This window comes from Anneissia japonica, unplaced genomic scaffold (assembly GCF_011630105.1).
Source record: "Anneissia japonica isolate Jap-2015-1 unplaced genomic scaffold, ASM1163010v1 scaffold287743_len2803612_cov181, whole genome shotgun sequence".
Lineage (NCBI taxonomy): Eukaryota > Metazoa > Echinodermata > Crinoidea > Comatulida > Comatulidae > Anneissia > Anneissia japonica.
Genome location: NW_022733259.1, coordinates 1028686 through 1047277, shown reverse-complemented (window position 1 = coordinate 1047277; position 18592 = coordinate 1028686). Strand labels below are relative to the sequence as shown.

The 18592-nt window shown below is 31.6% G+C and overlaps 1 protein-coding gene across 1 annotated transcript in view; it reads right to left on the bottom strand.

The window, feature by feature from the left end:
* Positions 1-984: 984 nt before the first annotated feature.
* Positions 985-18592, bottom strand: part of LOC117115968 (RNA-binding protein Nova-1-like) — a 60193-nt gene continuing 42585 nt past the window's right edge. Inside the window, exons 3-4 of the mRNA XM_033259866.1 lie at positions 16340-16488; positions 985-7484 (exon numbers count right to left, since the gene is read on the bottom strand). Coding sequence (XP_033115757.1) covers positions 6333-7484; positions 16340-16488 — 1301 coding nt within the window. The 3' untranslated portion in view covers positions 985-6332. The remainder of the gene's footprint in view (positions 7485-16339; positions 16489-18592) is intronic.

Here is an 18592-nt window from a genome sequence, read left to right as displayed (position 1 = left end):
AATTAGGCTCCAAAAACATAACATAATAATAATAAAAACATAACATAATAATAATAATAATAACAAACATAATACTGTAATATGTTTAAATTATTGTTCATTATTATGTCATTATTACATTATTATTATTATTTTCCTTTTTTGTGGCCTGATAACAATATTATATTGTAATTAAGATACAAAAACCTAACATAATTATAATAAACATAATAAAATTAAATAATAATAATAATAATAATTTAAATAATAACAATAATAAAAATAATTTTGTAATACAAATAGCAAGGGTAAAAGTGAAACACTGAATAATTATGTTGGGTAAAATATATTAAAAACATGTTGTGGAGTAGAATAGGGAGAAAAAATAATGAACACGATACCCGATATGCCAGTTATTATTTATACCATGAGAAACCAGTACATGTCAGTGGTATGTAGGAAGAATGCAATGATGAAGTCACTGAGTTGAAATTATTTTACTGCAACATCGTAAATATGTCATGCTAATTAACTGAAGCACGATATCAAATGATTATCTACTGTATTTCATAACACAATGGATTTGTTGTTCTAATTCTTTTATATCTATGACGGATATGATGTTGAATGCTGTTCGAAAATGTGGCGATTCTGAATCTAATCAAGTTGAATGTTGGCAGTGGCATACCTAGGGGTGCACTCCCCCCCCCCCCAAAAAAAATCAACTTGTTTCCCCATTCCCCTATTGAATTGTTCGAAGCAAAATAATCACGTTCCTTTAGATGAAAATCACCTCACATCACCATATTTTGTGAGCTAGTGCCCCCTTTACTTAATCATCGAGCCCCTACTTCACCTTCCCACCCCATCATGGGGGCCCACTCCATCATGGGGGCCCACTCCATCATGAGGGGCCCTCTCCCATTTCAAGTATCCTAGGTACACCACTGAATGTTAGCTAGTACTGTTGTTATGCAAAATAGAAATAGCATCTTAAGATTCACATATAATTAACGAGCAATAATTTAATTGCAAAGATTTACTCTTCAAGAGTTTACGGTCTTGATACAAAAATCAAGTGACACAGTTTTTTTGATTATAAAAAATCACCTTAGGTTCATAATCTATTTTTTTTTTTTTTCAATTTGAAAAAACATATATTTTAAAGATTAGAAAAATAATCATTATAAAAATTATTTTCTGGACAACATGCAGATCATTTTTAATTTTTGGTTTACTTTGATTGATTCAAAACTAATTAAAAGTCAAACAGTACAATACAATGAATAAATGAAAATGGAGACAATGACGAAATGAAAGCTGTTGAAAAGGTTTTGTCAACATGTTTATTACATGCATTGTGGAAACACTTGCCATGAAAATTGACCCTCGCTTAAAACAATCCCACTCGCATACAAATATCACACATACACACCCACATACACAGCCACACAGATGTGTGGAAGACAGCCACTTCGCAGAAAACATAACAAATCATTCCTCATCATTAAAAAAAACCCAATAAGGTGTTTCAACTGCAGGTATAATACAGATTAAAAATCGCATCACTGTCGTCCTATCATGGCAAAATGCTGAACAAAAATGGAAGGTACATCAATGTTTAAAAACCAGGCTTCGGCAATGAATATGAAAGGTGTAAATGTGACAGAAATATTTTAAGGAAACATTGATGATGATAAAATGATTGATGAAATTTTAGCAAATCATTTAAAAATATGAAAGTTAAGTACATTTTGATTCATTAATGGAACCATTGTTTTCCTTCAATTGAAAAGTGTTATGATTTAGAAAATATTTTTAGTCGTTCAAAATGTCACGGTAAAGTCATGAAGCTGCGAGGCTGCTACCAAACACCACCAATACATGCGCACAAATTGATGAGAAACGGCAAAACGTTAATATATTTAGGATATGATAAAATATATGAATACATTCATTATATTAAAGAATATGAAAAAAAAAGATGGATTTTAAATGGTGTTTGGTGAGGTACATAGCTCTGATTTACATATTCTTCTTCTGTTGCTTTGATGATATAGTACAAAATACTTTGGAATAAGGAATATTAAAAACTTGAATCAACATTAAAAAAAAAAACCAATAAAATATTTCTAAAATCTGTAAATATAGAAATACTGTTATTACTATATTAATTGCACTTCTGTCTTTTGGGGAGAAATATATTAAAATATATGATTTGATGTTAATTCACGGTGAAGAGTGAGGTAACCATCACCATAGATACATACTTGATGTGAAACTAGTGTACATACTTAACAAAAACAGAAGAGTATACCAATAAATTATGTCATGCCGCTGCTGGTTCATCTACCTCCCTCCGCTTTTTTTGAGGGGAAGGAATCTTTTTTTTTTTGCATCTGTAATTGATGCCAGGGAAGACTGTCAAGATGGGAACATGCATACAGAATAATGACTTAAGTGCTTGTTAAGTGAAAGGTCGTTGTTTAGCAACTACATCAAGGCATGATGGGACATACCATGATTGCATGATGGGATAGAATGATTGGTTGCTAGGCATGCTGCAACTATGGCTAATAATTACGGTTTTAATGAAATACGTTAATGCATAGCCTGGTTGCAATGCCGAATCATTACATCTTTGATTGACACAATATTCGTTGTTTTGAGTCCAATATAAAATTGCCAAATCAATGAATATTATTTCCGAGGTGCATTTAAATAATTTGAATTTGGGCCAAATAGTCATATTTTTTATTTGTTCACTCTCTACAATCTACATCGTTCTGATTACTTTTTGACATTAATGATAAAGAAAATCAGGTTATCATTCAATGGATGTTCTAAAAATAAAATGTGTTCTTCTTTTTGGTTCATTTAAAAATTGTGTAGAGACGACGTCTGTATATGAACATAGGAACATCAGCAAATAGATTGTGTGTGGGTATAAACAATGGGAGGGAAAGACGTACTGATGATCTCTTTGTAAATAATTACCAGTTCTGAAAAATTGATCCTGTTTAAATATTGTTTGTGACATGCATGCTACCAGCCGAAAGGATAAATGACGACACAAGACACGTGAGGTGCGGATCAAGAAGAGAGCTATGTTTTATGCGTAATGGTTTAAGAACAACATGATGGTGATGTTGAGAGTTCAATGACCTTTTCAATAATGACCGCAATCAGCTTGGTCTGTTCTCAACCGTTCTCCGTACGTTTTGCATTTTCTTTGTTCAAGAGATGACGATTTGAGAACAGAGCCCCACTCAACTTCTACAGTCTGACGTCACAATTTGAGTGACAGCTGGAAGTTTCTAGTTTTTAGATGCAAGATGATGAATCGTGCAGAAAAAAGGTTACGGTATGACCAAGCTACTTGCAATGTCACCAAAATGTAAATTGTGCTAAAAACAACGAAAAAAGTAATTAGCAAGGATAAATATGACATTAGGTTGATGACGGCTAGCTTATCACTGAGCCAAAATAAAGCAAAATTTTATCTCTTTATATAGTGTTAATTAAATACAATGGGATATAGGAGTTACTAGCTAAAATAGTGAAAGCACAGATTCAATTTGAACAATTAATTCAAATCAAACATGAAAAACAAATGAAAATTCATCAACTTAGAAACTAACATTTTGTCTTAAACAACGAAAGATATCAAGGCATGAAAGTCCTGGTCATCAACAGATTTGTGTACAATCAATCAAGCTTACTTTTGATTCAATCTGTTAAATTACTACATAATACTCCCAAAATTACACATAAATCAACATATCTCCGTCCTATCATAGCACCCTTATATAGTAGCATCATATTCTACATAATACAAAAACTTTTATGAAGAAAATATTATAATAGAAAAAAAAATTATACTTTATCTTTATCAATAACAGCTTGATACATATTCGATATAAATTATGAAAAACAATTTGAATCTCTCAAAAATCACTGGAAGGTTTTAAATACATTTTATGATTGGACAATTTGAATGATTTACAGAATGGATGGATGAATAAACTAATAGAATGAACAATGAGAAATGAATGCCTAAAACAATGAAAAATATAAAGAAAAACTAAGAAAAAAATTACCACAACCTGGAGAAGAGATTTTAAAACATCATTAGCACACAATTTATACAACAGGAAAGTTTATTTTATGGTTTTTGAGTTGTCAAAGACAAACATATATAAGGAATTGGTGACAATTGTTTTTCTTACCATTTGCACATATGGTTGAAAATCTCCTATTTTAGGAATTAACTAAGGCACATTTCAAAAAATTGAGGGGAAAAATTGCTTTTAATATGTACATAAAAAAATCACTTTCCATTTCTTAAAAAATATAAAAACATTTTTTTTTAGCATTCTCATCTTCTCCAGATGTGGTTCTTATACATTTCACAACTTTTGTTTTGGTAGAATAAATCATCAAAACAAAAAATGAGTACAAAAAATATCATTAAAATAAGAACTATGAATTTCATTTTTTTTCTCATACATACAACTACTTTTTAAAAAATGAAATGTAATGCTAAAATCATGCAATGATAATTAATACTTAAAATGGAATCCAATGCCCTCTAGAGTCGTAGTATTCAAACACAATTTTGTCTTAAACAGTCATTCAAGATTTTGGCTTAAGATTGGTATCAATCTTCCATATTTTACCAGCTACCATAAATCCTCTAGTATAGGCCCACCCTCTACCTTACGCACTTTTTATGTACCAGGTTTTTCTCAGGCAAAAAGCCCAGGTATGTTTTGAATGAGTAGCTTATCTGAATTTTACAAATATTCTAAAAAAAAAAAAACATCAACTATTAGCTTTGAATTAGGCATATAGTGCCTAGTTTTGAGTTCAAGAGGAGTGGGCTTATACCAGAGGAACTACGGAAGTATAGTTTGGAAGATTTTACTGGTAAAATCCAAGGACAGACATTTGATGGGTAAAAGGTTAGCCTGTAGATATCAGCTCAATCACATTGGCTCTATAAGGGACCGAATGAACTGGTTAAAAACAACGAGAGCACTTGGTATTGTGTGAAATGCTGATAACACTTCACATACAGATAAACAAACATGAAAAAGCAAAAGAAGCGAATCATCTAGCGAAAACACACACACACATGGCTACGTTGCCATACACTCCAACTACAAGCTGAAAACTACAATCAATATATATTTATATCTATATAAGCATTCAAAATAAAAATTTTGACTCTGACGAGCATTTGGATGAAAAAAAGAAATGATGAAATGACTTCTGTTAGTAATGTATGACAATGTAATGAAAGTGAATGACGATGAAAATGACCTGAAATGTCAAGGATGAGATGAAAGATGTTTTAACGTCCAATATTTCCTGTTTCTATAATGGGACTATACACATATGTCCCGAATTTGGCATTTTTGGTCATTTTGGTTCGATGAAAGGCATGTCGGAAAGAATGTGCAGAAAATTGCACTGTCTTAATAAATCTGAATCAATTAGATAAGAAGACAAATTATCTTAAATTACAATCTAATTACTTCATATATAAATTACCACCAACCCCCTCCCTGAAGCTTCCCTTCATCCCCTTTCCCACTTTCATAAACAAAGCAGCATTTGGGCTCTGATCGTGAGCTGTCACTTTTGAATTAAATTGTGTCATCATCATAACTGTTTCAAACTTTATATTCTATAACCTATTGGTTCTAAAAACTTACCCTAACTATCTTAAACTTTCTTCTCATTCTTTGATATATAAATTGAATATCTTTTCGTACATTTGTCTTTTCACAAATTGAAGTATAATTATCATAAATAAAACTTATTCATAATCTTTGAATAGTTAATATTCTTATCATTTTCTCGACAGAACATCTTTTTTTCTTCTTAACATGTATAGCAGTTAATATTTAGAATTTTAAATCAACTATACGGCAAAGTCTTATAATTTGTGTTTTGTTCGTAATGCCCCGTTGGCACAAATCAATATTGTTCCATAAATATTTAAATTTGTTCAAAAAATTAAATAAACTTTGCAGTTGAGAACCCAAATTTCTAGTTCATGTTAAACCTACAATCTATATTCTGATACATGGATCTAAACATCCAACAATTACTTTTCACAACAACAAATAAAAACACAGTTAACAAATTGAGTTCATTGGTTGAAAATAGAAATTTTGCAAAAATAGAGAAGCGTTCAAGGTCATGTTATGCGACAAATTACGTGAGAAATAGTCACATGATTTGTACCTGACCTCGTTCCAAAATCGTTTGATCGATACTGAAAAACACTGGGACAAAAATGACCCAAATTTGGTCTGAGTTTTTAACATCTAATCACCTGACCTCTATGTGGTCCCTTTCAATGCCCTATTCTGTTCTTCCTGAAATATTCTTTGGGAGACGAGAAAATGGGCCGTTTGAGTTGCACTGGGTGAGCCAGTTATGGTAACTTTTCGGTTACGCGTACCGGGAACGTATTCTCCCTTCTTGGAAATTTGGATTTTAGCCCCGGAATACTGTTGGAATTCTACTAACGTCTTCCCGCCTTTCCCCAGGATAGCACCTACTATTGTTTCTGGAACTTCAAATTCTAATGCACATTCTTTGGTAGCTTCTTTGATTTGTTCTGGAGCAAATGTAACTCCAACCCCAGGATAAGATGGTGCATGTGCCATTGCAAATCCAGGGACAAGTGCCTCACTGCCCATCGAAACTGCATGACCCGGGGTGCCATTTGGTGTATTTTCTACAACTGCTGTGGAAGTGATTGGTATAGCAGGGGTAGGTTTTGGTGGTGAAGGAGCACTACTCGCGGCAAGTTGGTAATGACCTCCCAAGAAACTTGATGCTGACATGGAAGATGGGGGGAATACGGGAGCAGAGGGCTGGGCTATAGCGTGAGCAGTTGCCCCTAATAAGGGACTAGTAGCCCCAATCCCCATCCCAGGTAAGGCACTTACATTATGGCATAGGCTATAACCATACTGAGCCAAATGTCCCATCGGGATACCGAGTCCATGTTCGGCTGCTGTGATCCCGTGATGCGCACTTAGCGGAGAAGGGGCTTGAGGGACACGTGCTCCAAAGACAGCTTGTGGTGTGAGCGCCATGCCGCCCACTGGGAGCCCAGGGAGACCCGGAGTTGTGGGTATACCCAGAGGACTTTTTGCAATAGTCTGCACTACACTATTTGTTTCCGCGAAAGGTGAGCCGGTTGGATTTGCATTAGCAACTGGACCGGTAATGGCAGCATAACTCAAATTGTTGCAACTACCACTTTGAGGATCTTCTTGTATTTTGGATACAACGAAAGACATGGCTTTTTTAACCGAATCGAGCTCTCCGGAGATTGTGATTACCCTCTCTGAAAGCGTGATACCTTCAGACTTCTGGGAGATTTGAACTCTGGCACTGCTTTGCTCCATAATTGATTTGATCATGGTTCCACCTTTCCCTATTATCAATCCAGCGGTACTATTAGGCACCACAACTTTAACCTGAAAAAGAAAAAACAATGTTTTGAAACATATGATATTTTGATATGGAAGCTTCTACAGTTTTACAAATGGCCGAAATCAGCACAGTTGCGAAGAAATATTAAACTTAAGGTTTCAAACACTAATGCACAAATGGATTGCTTTATCACCCTCTAGATTAGTTTTTAGGAGTTGATTGCAAATTATCATTTTACATAAAAAGCTAAGGTTGCTTCTAACAAACAACTGACCAGTCTCCCTGGCTCCTTTTGCTTATCACTGCCGGCCACTTATAGAAGCACCATTAACGTATTCAAAATCACATTGTCTTTGTACATTGATCAATTAAATATGCCATATTGTAACCTAAAGTTGATAACTGCCAATCCATGACTGAAGTAGCTTTTTAACTTAGAGTAAGCATTAACTCTACTTGTCCAATTTCCTACTTAAGTCACATTTTGAATGAGGTTCCACTTTGCAAATCTAATGTCTCGAGATCAGACACATGGAATGTGAACCACGGAATGTTTATCGCGCCAAAACTTGTGACCATCATGTCATTTGGACATTTGTATATCGCTGTTTTATAACGAGTTGTCATTTTTGTTAATGTACTCAGTATCGATAATTACTGTTTTCTAAATTGCTACTACATTTTACGGAACCTGATCTCCGCTTACAACATATCAACACAACATTCTCAACATATCAATCATGTTAGATAAGCAAATGTAATATTTATGTTCAATGCCACAACATAACCAAACCTTTGTCAAGGCCAAGGATCAAGTGATGGTGAATAAAATTATGAATCTAAACACTATATAGAAGATAATTTTCTATGCCTTTAGACACCAACTTTAGACCTAAAAATGTTTCATAATTCCAGTATAGATAGAAACCTGTATTCTTTTTACTCAGTAGCCGTTCAAATTAATTAAAAGGTAAATTGAATTCTCTGTATATAAAATTGCTAAAGGCAATTTTGATTCAATAATTCATACAATTCTTGAATCTAGACATTAAATAAACTTTCAATTCCTTAAAGGTAAATATGAGAAACTGCTTTTATTTGAAATCATTAGTAGTTCTAATGCAATTATGCAAGTTCTACTGTTCTAAACCAAATTCAGAGGCTGACAAACATGTGTAGAGTGACATGCCTAAATATGGTTATGACATGCTTAAATAAGGTCATGATGACATCACATCATGACCATATATTGGCAAATCATGACTATATATGGGCATACTACGGTTTTTTTGTCAAAGAAAATTTGATAGGGGTGGACAGAGCTTTAGGTTCTCGAAGTTGATCTCAAGCTGACCTCAAGATGACCTTTTGGAATGAAATGCATTAAAGTAGTCATTAAACTAATCAAGTCTCTTCACTATATCTCTCTTAAATCATTTTGCCATCAGATATTATTAGATTCTTCCATTAACCATTGTTAAGATTCTTCAAATCACTACTTCATTCAGGTTCTGCTATATTCCCACATTGCCCAAAGTATTTATATACGGGACTTCCTCTAATTAAAGACCACCTCTAATTAAAGACCACCTCTAATTAAAGACTACCTCCAACTAAAGACCACTTTTCTATGGTCCCAAACTAACAAATGTCTTTTATCTTTATTATTCTAATTAGAGACCAAAGCTGCAAAAGTATATGGAAACCCCGGTCCCAAAAGTGGTCTTTAATTGGAGGGAGACCAGTATTTTAATTTTTTTATTTCTTTATTCTGAAGCAAACCATCAAGTAGTGCTGTCATTGCAAAACTTATTTCTATTGTGGTCCTAAATATTAAATAGAAATAAGAAACAAACGAAAACTAACCAAACAATGAATAAAACATTCATACAATTACAATATATTCGATGACAAAACAAACCTAATCAAACTTGATTTTAAATTTGAATCAATTTCATATTAATCACTAATGGTCGAATCATTCTTTATTAAAAAAATAAATAAAAAGAATGTAACATAAAAACCAGGGCATGCAGGATATGAACAACAAAGATATAACATGGTTTTTACAAATTTCTACATTTTTATGATGCTAAATCAATAATTAAATTAATATTCTAAATAACAGAAGATAGGGTGTATGTGTACATTGGCTGGCCACCACATGTGTTGCGATAGTCGTAAAATACTATATAAATACAATGTAATCTTGGTGGATTTTAGTCATTTAATAACATGATAGCTTTCACCACCTTTTTAATATATACTCATTTTAGTACCAACAGGATAAAATCCTTTTATTTCTCTGATTTAAAAAAGTTTATTGTGTTTTAAAGTAAATGTTTGTAGTGGGCTTTAGCAGATATTAGCTCTTCCTTAATGGCCCATAAAGCAAATGAAATATCTAATTCAATTATGAGAGTGAGTAAAAATGTTATGGAGATACTACAATATAGGCCTAATTATATTATTATTACCAGCCATAAACTATACCAGCCTACATGTGTATTTTTAATTTACATATTTTTTTAATGAAATATTATACATATGTATTATAATTTAAGACATTTAAAGATAGTTTAACATTAATTCAAGGTTAATTTTAAAATATTCAGGATGAAAAGCATAATATCTGCCTTATACAAGGTTTATAATAGTGCATAGCAATTAGAATTTAACCTTCATGGAATATATTAATGAAATTATCTTTATTTACTAGAGCCAGCCACACTCCTTGGGGCTACTGTACTCATTAGTTCACAGGATACTGGAAAGAGCAATTTAATGGATAAAGCATCAAGGTGATAAATGTTAATGTTATTAGCACAAAAGTAAGAATAAAAAATACAGTAAACCTTTCACAAACGTATGAGCATTATACAGTATTTTTTTACTTATTAAAAAGAAAAATATTTGGACCATTTTTTGCATTATAGGAAAATTTTGGGAAAGGTCAATAGTTTCAAGTGTGCATGCTTATGTCAAAGGTCAAGACATATACACAATATCAATAGACAAGTTGCAATACCACAACCTTTTATACTATAATCATGTGAAGTTAAAGCCATCAGAAAGCATGGAATTAACTAAAATTATTAGATGTAGATTAAGAATTAGTTCAAGTAAAAATATTCATGAACATAAATTATGAAATGTTTTTGATCTATGAAATGTTTTCAATAGGTTACTTACTTTTAAGGCAATTATTTCATCTTTGTTTTATTGTTTTATAATTGTTACAGACAGTTTACATATTTTTATGAGTGATTGTTTATGCTTACAATGCGTAACGGAAAAACATACACTACTACAAGACAAATCCATGGTAAAGCTTGGCGTCGAACTAAGCCCATGTGGCCATCTTAAGTACCATAATAATTACATTCTGTTAGTTTTGACATTTAAAGAAACTCCATAGGAATAAAAAAGAGAATATGACATATCAAAATCAATTTTTTCACTAGAACTATCCCATTGCATAGCTGACTATGAAATAATACATAATTAATAGAAAATGACACAAATGTGACCGTTAGATAATAATTGCATTCTAAATTTTGATATTTAAATTATAATTATTTCTGAGAAAATCATTATCTGAAATTATTCTTAGAATACTAATATTTAAATATAGTTAATATCTATTTATGGCTTACGAAGAAATTGAAAATCTTAGCCAGTGCAACCCCTATCAATCTAATTCTAATTCTTGTTTTGAGTTGATTATTCTGATCGACGATGAGAATTGAATGTTAAGTAGTTTCAAAATCAAAGTTAAAAGTCAAAAACATTGAAAATAATTTAAAATATATTAGCTCAAATTTTCTTCTATGCCATTATGGGTTATTATTAACTATTAAGATATTTAAAATAAATGAAAATATGAAATGCTTAATATAATTTCAGCAAAACCTTTTAAAATGAAGAACATACCAATCTAAGACTAAATAAAATTAATTGTTAGTTTCATGTCAGGGATTTGAAATTATTTTGTGGTGAGGGTATAAATTACTATCCTATATAGTAGTGGAAAAACTGGCTATTACATAATAAAATAATAATTCTTTGTATTCATATTCAGCCAGTAATATGTTTCCACCTCTTCTTATTCTTTGACAACAATCTTTTAAATTGCCATTATTCTTATCTTCCATGGAAAAATGATTTTTTTAAACCGTAAATATTTATTTTTTCATGAGGCTCCAAAATTTGATGAGGGTGAGAACATTTAACTAGCAATAAATTTGATTTGGCCTAATGTGTTGAAACTCAAGTAATGTAACTTTACTTCATTGTTTTCCAGGATCCTTTTGATAAAATGAAGATAAGGGATGTAAGAAAATTGCATGCAGAATGATTTGCACATAAAAATCCAGTATCCATGGAACACTAATTGCCTTGTGCGACCCTAGAGATGGTTTAGCTTTTCTTTCATTTTCATACAGGAACTACATTATCTGTTAATGGCCGGATATATCATCAATTCTATGTATTTTTAAGCATAAACAACTGCCATAGCATTACTTAATTATCCCTAGAATCACCTTATATTACTGTACAGATTTTATTTGCATATTTTTTTTGCATATGCCTACATGAGTTTAAATTATGTACAATAACATCAATGGATTTAAATTATTGTATTAATGGCTTTAAATGATTGACAATGTAACAGTTTGATACAGTTCATATTTAAATAAATCTAATAACAAAAATTATTAATTTATATCACTCTATAGGTTAACAATTGAAAGGAAAGATGAAGTAGTTTAGTGCATTGGGATAACAGATTGTTTATCTGTCATTAATCTTTGTTATCTCTGCCAAAGAGGTTAATGTATTCACTACTGTCTGTCGGGCTGTTATCCAGTCTGTCTGCAGGATTACGCAAAAAGTAAAGAATGGATCATCATAACATTTTGTGGAATGGTACATAATAATCTAAGAAAGAAACTTTCAATTTTCTGGAAGAAAAGGACAAGGTCAATTTGACAGAAATTCAATTTTTATTATCCGTGAGCATTAAAGAAAATGGAATCGCCCATCGCATTCAGACAGCACTCAAGAAAACGATGTACCTGAATACGGTGGGCGATTCCATTATTTTCTCGAGGGTAAGCTGCAGCGCTAAAGAAAATAATGAGTCTGAATACGACAGGCGATTCCATTATTTTACTGAAGGTATGCTGTAGTTTCTCCGAAGGTATGCACCCAATGGAGTGACTGCTCTAGTATTCCATATTACCATCTTTCCTATTATACCCTAAGCAATACAATTTCCTGACACTCTCTTAGTTGGGTTGACTCTTGTCAATAGGAAATAAAATATATTTATTTTAAAATAAACATGATTATCTTTCGAACAACAATGAGAGAGTATTTGTGGTTGCGTGGATGTTCATTTACGGTGTCAGTGGCCCATTGTTCTATTTTATTTTGAGTGTTGTGATTTTACAGTCAGTTTGTATAATCAGGTTAAGTCTAACTATCTACTTTATTGTGATTTTTTTTTATGGAAGGCTAAGTAAATAAATGAATGAGATAGACATTAGGTACGTTGTTAAGAAAGGGTGAGAAACTTGAACATTATTATTATTATTTTTCTTTCTAGTAACTGTTCCGTACAATTATAGTCAGTTATGCAGTTTCCCAGGTATTGGAAGAAGAATGTCATCTTTGTTTACTTTGCAGACTAAGTACAGTAAATTATTATGATTATGACAATATAGAGCAGTGTATCTTATCAACATTATCTTATCTTATTTTAAAGAACAAGCAATTCCTCGCACGTTATTTATTGTAAAGAGGAAAATAATGATTTGAAAATAAAATAATCACGTCATAAAAGCTCTTCAAAAACAAACTTTTGAATTCTTTGAAATTTTATGATTCATTTAAAAATTATTGATTTCAAAGTCACAATAACTCATATTGACTGAAGAATGCACTTAATATACTATCATTATTCCTATATTGATCAGATTTTGGCAGTTAATATCTTTCTGGAATGGCAAAATCAATAAAAGTATTACACAATGAGAAAACACAATAGAAATACAGAAGCTTTGACTCTGGATTTCTTATTAAGCTTTTTTGGCAACTGGTTAAAATGTAGCTTTTGATATTGATGATGTTATGATTACTGCATCAATTAAGCAGGATAATTATGCTAATCATGATAAAGCTCGATATTAAGTAAATGATGTACATCTTCAATAGGTCCTTAGGCCTAAGTGTTTATTGAGGAAATCAGCACATTTTCAAGCTGATCCCTGGGAGGGAATTCTGTCCTCCCCCTACCTTCCCACATGTGCAATCTTGGTGTCCCGAGTCTCTCGTTCGTAGGACGGGTTACAGCTAGTATTAATAATTATTCAATAGAGAAAAAAAAACTCAACGAATTACTAATTATACTGTAGCCCATGACTCTATAGCATCAACCAGACACCAGACTGGGAGAAGGGGAGGGGGAGGGGATATAAGAGAACAGTTTGAGTTAATGAGTATGATCTAGAGAATTTAAAGGAAAATAATTAATATGCACATAAATAAATAATTGATACGCACATACTGTATTACTACGGCCTGTTGCTGAACATAGAGGAACCAATGCACATTAGAGATCATCACAAATCTTGTGTACGTCTCAAGCGTGCACAGGATTCATAATTTCTGAAACGGAACACTAGGTAACACTAGGCCTAGAGAACAGTTCTAGAAAAATTCATAAAACATTGTTTTATTCTGAAAAAAAATAACCTAGTCTACATTACAAACTATAAATATTGTAAAAACGTTTATCCCTTTCTAACTTTAAATTGCAAATATAAATGAAATATATTTAAAAAATATAATTTTGGAATTTATATTCAAAGGTTATAAAACTAAACTCACAATGTAAAAGTAGATAATTGAACACATAAATTTCTAATGGTCAATAAAATTTTTCTGTCGTAAGAATTGTGAAACCAACGTATGGGAACATAATACTCATTGGAAGTATTAATAGTTCTCATAAAAAGCATAAAATACTACATCTAACAATAAAAATTTTAATATATCTTGAATTAGAAAAAACTCAGTTTCAGCCAAATCAAAAGTGTTCTTCCTTTGATAGAGATAGAAATAATAATAATAAATTGTTGTTTATTAAAAATTAAATATGTAAAATGTATAACACTGTTTTATATTCGATGAGTATTAGTAAGATTTATTAACAGGATCTGAGTCACATCATATACATAGAAATTTCGATTGGAAACAGTTTAATTGGACGAAGGTTAATTATTATTGTAGAAGACATGAATTGCGACAGATAGGATTACAGAATTTAAAAGATGTAAATATTAATGTTTACAAAAAAATATCAACTCATATTTTTAAATTCATCTCCATGTTCAGTTCAGTGAACCAATGCTTGGATAAGTTAAATAACTATCCAACGAGATTTTACTTACTGCCAAACCTCTCTGAATGATTAGTTGTCCCTACGGTAAACACACTCATGTAACTTATCAAAGGTATTAACACAAATATTGAGACATGCTAAAACATTAATGCCAAAATAGAACTTAAATAAATAGCACCCTCTATAGTTACATAAGAAGCGGTTGACCTGATCAGGAACAAAAAGTCATAGATAGAATAGAATGATCTGAATGTAGGAGAAATATTACAATCAGTGACTTGTCCTGCCAATGACATGCATCACAAAAGATTCCTCAAAACACAATGAATCTTACATAATGCATACCAGTATGCTGTTCATATGCTAAAGAGAGTATTTCATCATTAGTAGTAGTTCAAGAACAAGCAATTTTCAACAGACTATGCCCAGCTGTTTAGTGGATGATTGTCAACAGAGAAGGCTGAATGAAGGTCTAACAACACCTCCATCTTGTACTACAAAAATAATAATGTAATGAAGTAGGACTTGAAATAGCACATTATACTAATTATATACAAGTGTTAATGTGACTAAAAAGAAAAGAAATATGTGGTAATAATAGAAATAAGCAGACCTTAACAGATTTCAACCATCTGTAACTTGTAAGAGACAAACATAAAAGAAGAATAGAATAAAAGGGGTGGATGAACTTTCTAAATTTTCTATGAATAAATAGCTTTGTCTGTAATGCCTATTCAATTACTCCTTTGATAAACCGGCTCGGCTTGTAAGAACAGTCACAAGGTTTTTTGTACCTTAATACACACAGTAGACAATAATTAAAGGAAGGTAACAAAATATACAATTTACATAAAATATAGAATCATTCCAAGATGCATGACCTTTAACACCACTTTGAAAATGATCACCAATGGTGATCAAAACATCAGGTTAGTAAACATTTTAAAATTGTTATGAACCATCCTAAAAAGAATTTGCCCTACCTGACGTGTTATCGTACTGAATGCTCAGTGTGTTCCCAAATACTTACGAAAATACGTACTGAGTATTCGGTATGCCAACACGTCAAGTAGGGAAAAAAACATCATTTTTATTACCAATCTCCTGATGCCAAACAATATTGAAATATAGAGTAGTTATATTATACTATAAATATATATACACCCACATATATACAGTCTATATAAATGCATATAAGTTTTCTATTATGAACATAAACCTCTGTAATGCCTATCTATTAAACTCTACTCCTTTGAGATAGTTTGATTGAGCACTGAAGAATTATGATTGAAATGGATTTTATTAAATAGTGTAATGTCTAGAAAGAAATACAAGTAAAGACTTTCTCCTTCTGCATTTACTCAATATGCAAATACACGCCAAAATGAATGGTAAGAATGAAGAGTTCTTCATATATAATGAAACTCAACACCTTCTTCTCGAATTGCTATACGATTTCTCAGTGATAATAATGAATGTGAAATTGCTTACTTGACGAGCTCTTTCGGGAGATGTAACATTCTCCGCCCCAGTTTGAGCCCCAAGTTGAGGTGACTCTTTGATTTTCTCTATAAAAAACGTTGAGACTGTGTTAATAGCGTCTTCTGTGCCGGTAATTAGGGTTACTCGCTCAGTGGTGCCTGAAATAATGAGAACACAGAATCAAGAATAAATGTTTGCAAATTAGTTAAATTGAAATCAATGAGATGGTAATTGTTACATTTATTGATTTTGAAATATTAAAAGCTCTTGGAAATAATATACTATATAAATAAGTAATATAATATAAAAAAATATTTGGTAAAATATAGGCCAATCAGTATACTAGCATAAATTATTACGGAATTGTGCCATTGTTGAACAATTCATATTTCAAATTCTGTTCCCAGATGTTTTTAAAATATTTACGTCATTATATATGTATTTTAAAACCATTTTGAATTATTCCATTTGTAACATTATTAAATAAAATATTTAAAATGTTATTTAATAAAAATTTAATCAAATTTTGCATTTTATCACTTATTGAAATTGACATTGAATTTAATATCTTAATTCATAATATTAATACTATTATATAATTAATTCCAAGATTACTAAATAATGTTGCATAACATATTCATTTAATTCAGAGAAAATATATATTGTATAAAAATCACTTATGCAGTAGTTATTTTTAGTTAATATAGAGAAAATATATATTGTATAAAAATCAATTTATGCAGTAGTTGTTTTTACACTTTTGTCTTAAATAAATTTTTAATTCTCATTGGATGTTAAACATATATTAACTAGATTAATACAATAACAACCAATCAGAATTAGAAATTTGTTTAAAACTGGAGTAAATATAGCCGCCTCCTTATTTTTATCACATGGAGAAATGATCTAGTTGTTTATGTTGTTAGCTGCACTTTTTTATTCAAGCTAGCATGGCTGATAATCAAGCCTTGCTTACGGCTTCCATGGAAAACACATCTTGGGTAACCTAAGCGAGTGGCATTAATGAGAGTATCATTCATTAAAATTGTTTGCCATGGAAATTGAGAATCTGCTCTACCATAGAGTAGCTCCAGGGTTGTAGGACTACATATAAACAGTTATCATTGAAAATTATCAAATAGATCGAAACATTGAATCTCAAAATGTTGTTCTTTTTAAGAAAGTAACAGAAATATGCTAAACTGATGAGAGAACACGGCTACCAGGGTTCAGACAAAAACAAAAAACAATTGATATAAACAAAAAAATAGTCATAATTATATTAACAAAAGTAGATTCTAATTTAAAAAAATGTCATTATGAAACTGTAAATCAGGGGTGGATCCAGGATTAATAGAGGGGGGGCTTCAAAATGTTTCCGAAAAACCCCAAAATGAAAGGAGGGTCCGGGAAAATTTGGATTCCTAGATGGCCAGAAATTAACTTTCCCGACTTCTGAGGAGTCTTTTAATGACCTTTAAGTTCTTCAAAATTCACAGTTTTTCCCTACTTGAAAAAAGGTCAGGTAATTTCATCTCATGCATTCTATACATAGAGGAAAAAATCAAAGACATAGGCAATATATTATTATATTCCAACAAAATTGAGTAGTTAAATATTTAGTCTTTCTTCCATGGATCGATGAACTGATAAGCCTGAAGGATGCATTTTCGTACATCAATTATTACCATGGCGAACGAAAAAACAGTGTGTATAATAAATTTAATTGAAAACTAGTTGGGCTAAGCCTAGTTTTTCTGATCTGCCAACCTATGCCTAGGTTAGCATGCCTTTTGTAAGCCAGCACCCAGTTGTATTTTGTTACGTTTCTTCACAGAGGAGGTTCGTCCGAACCCCCTGAACCTCCCCTGGATCCGCCAGTGGTAAATATTAAAACTCTGTCCACGCTACCATATTTGATGTGACAAATTTGTGTGATGTGCCCCTGGGCATTATGATGTTACACTCAAATATAGGAATAATTGCCACATAAATTTTCATAGTTTTTAGAGATTACGAGGAGGCATTGAAGACTACCTGTGAATATAAAGTCTGAACACAAAGGAAAGGACAAATCAGGATATTGAAGACTTGGGACACACTTCAATCAAGAAATAATTAAACAGTTAAAAACCAAAGAAATGAATGTTTAATTGATGGCTCAAAAACAGAGAAATATGACCTCAATGAGGTACTATTTACCCACAGACTAATGATACAAATATGTCAGATGCCAAAAAACTGAGTAATGATTATTCAATT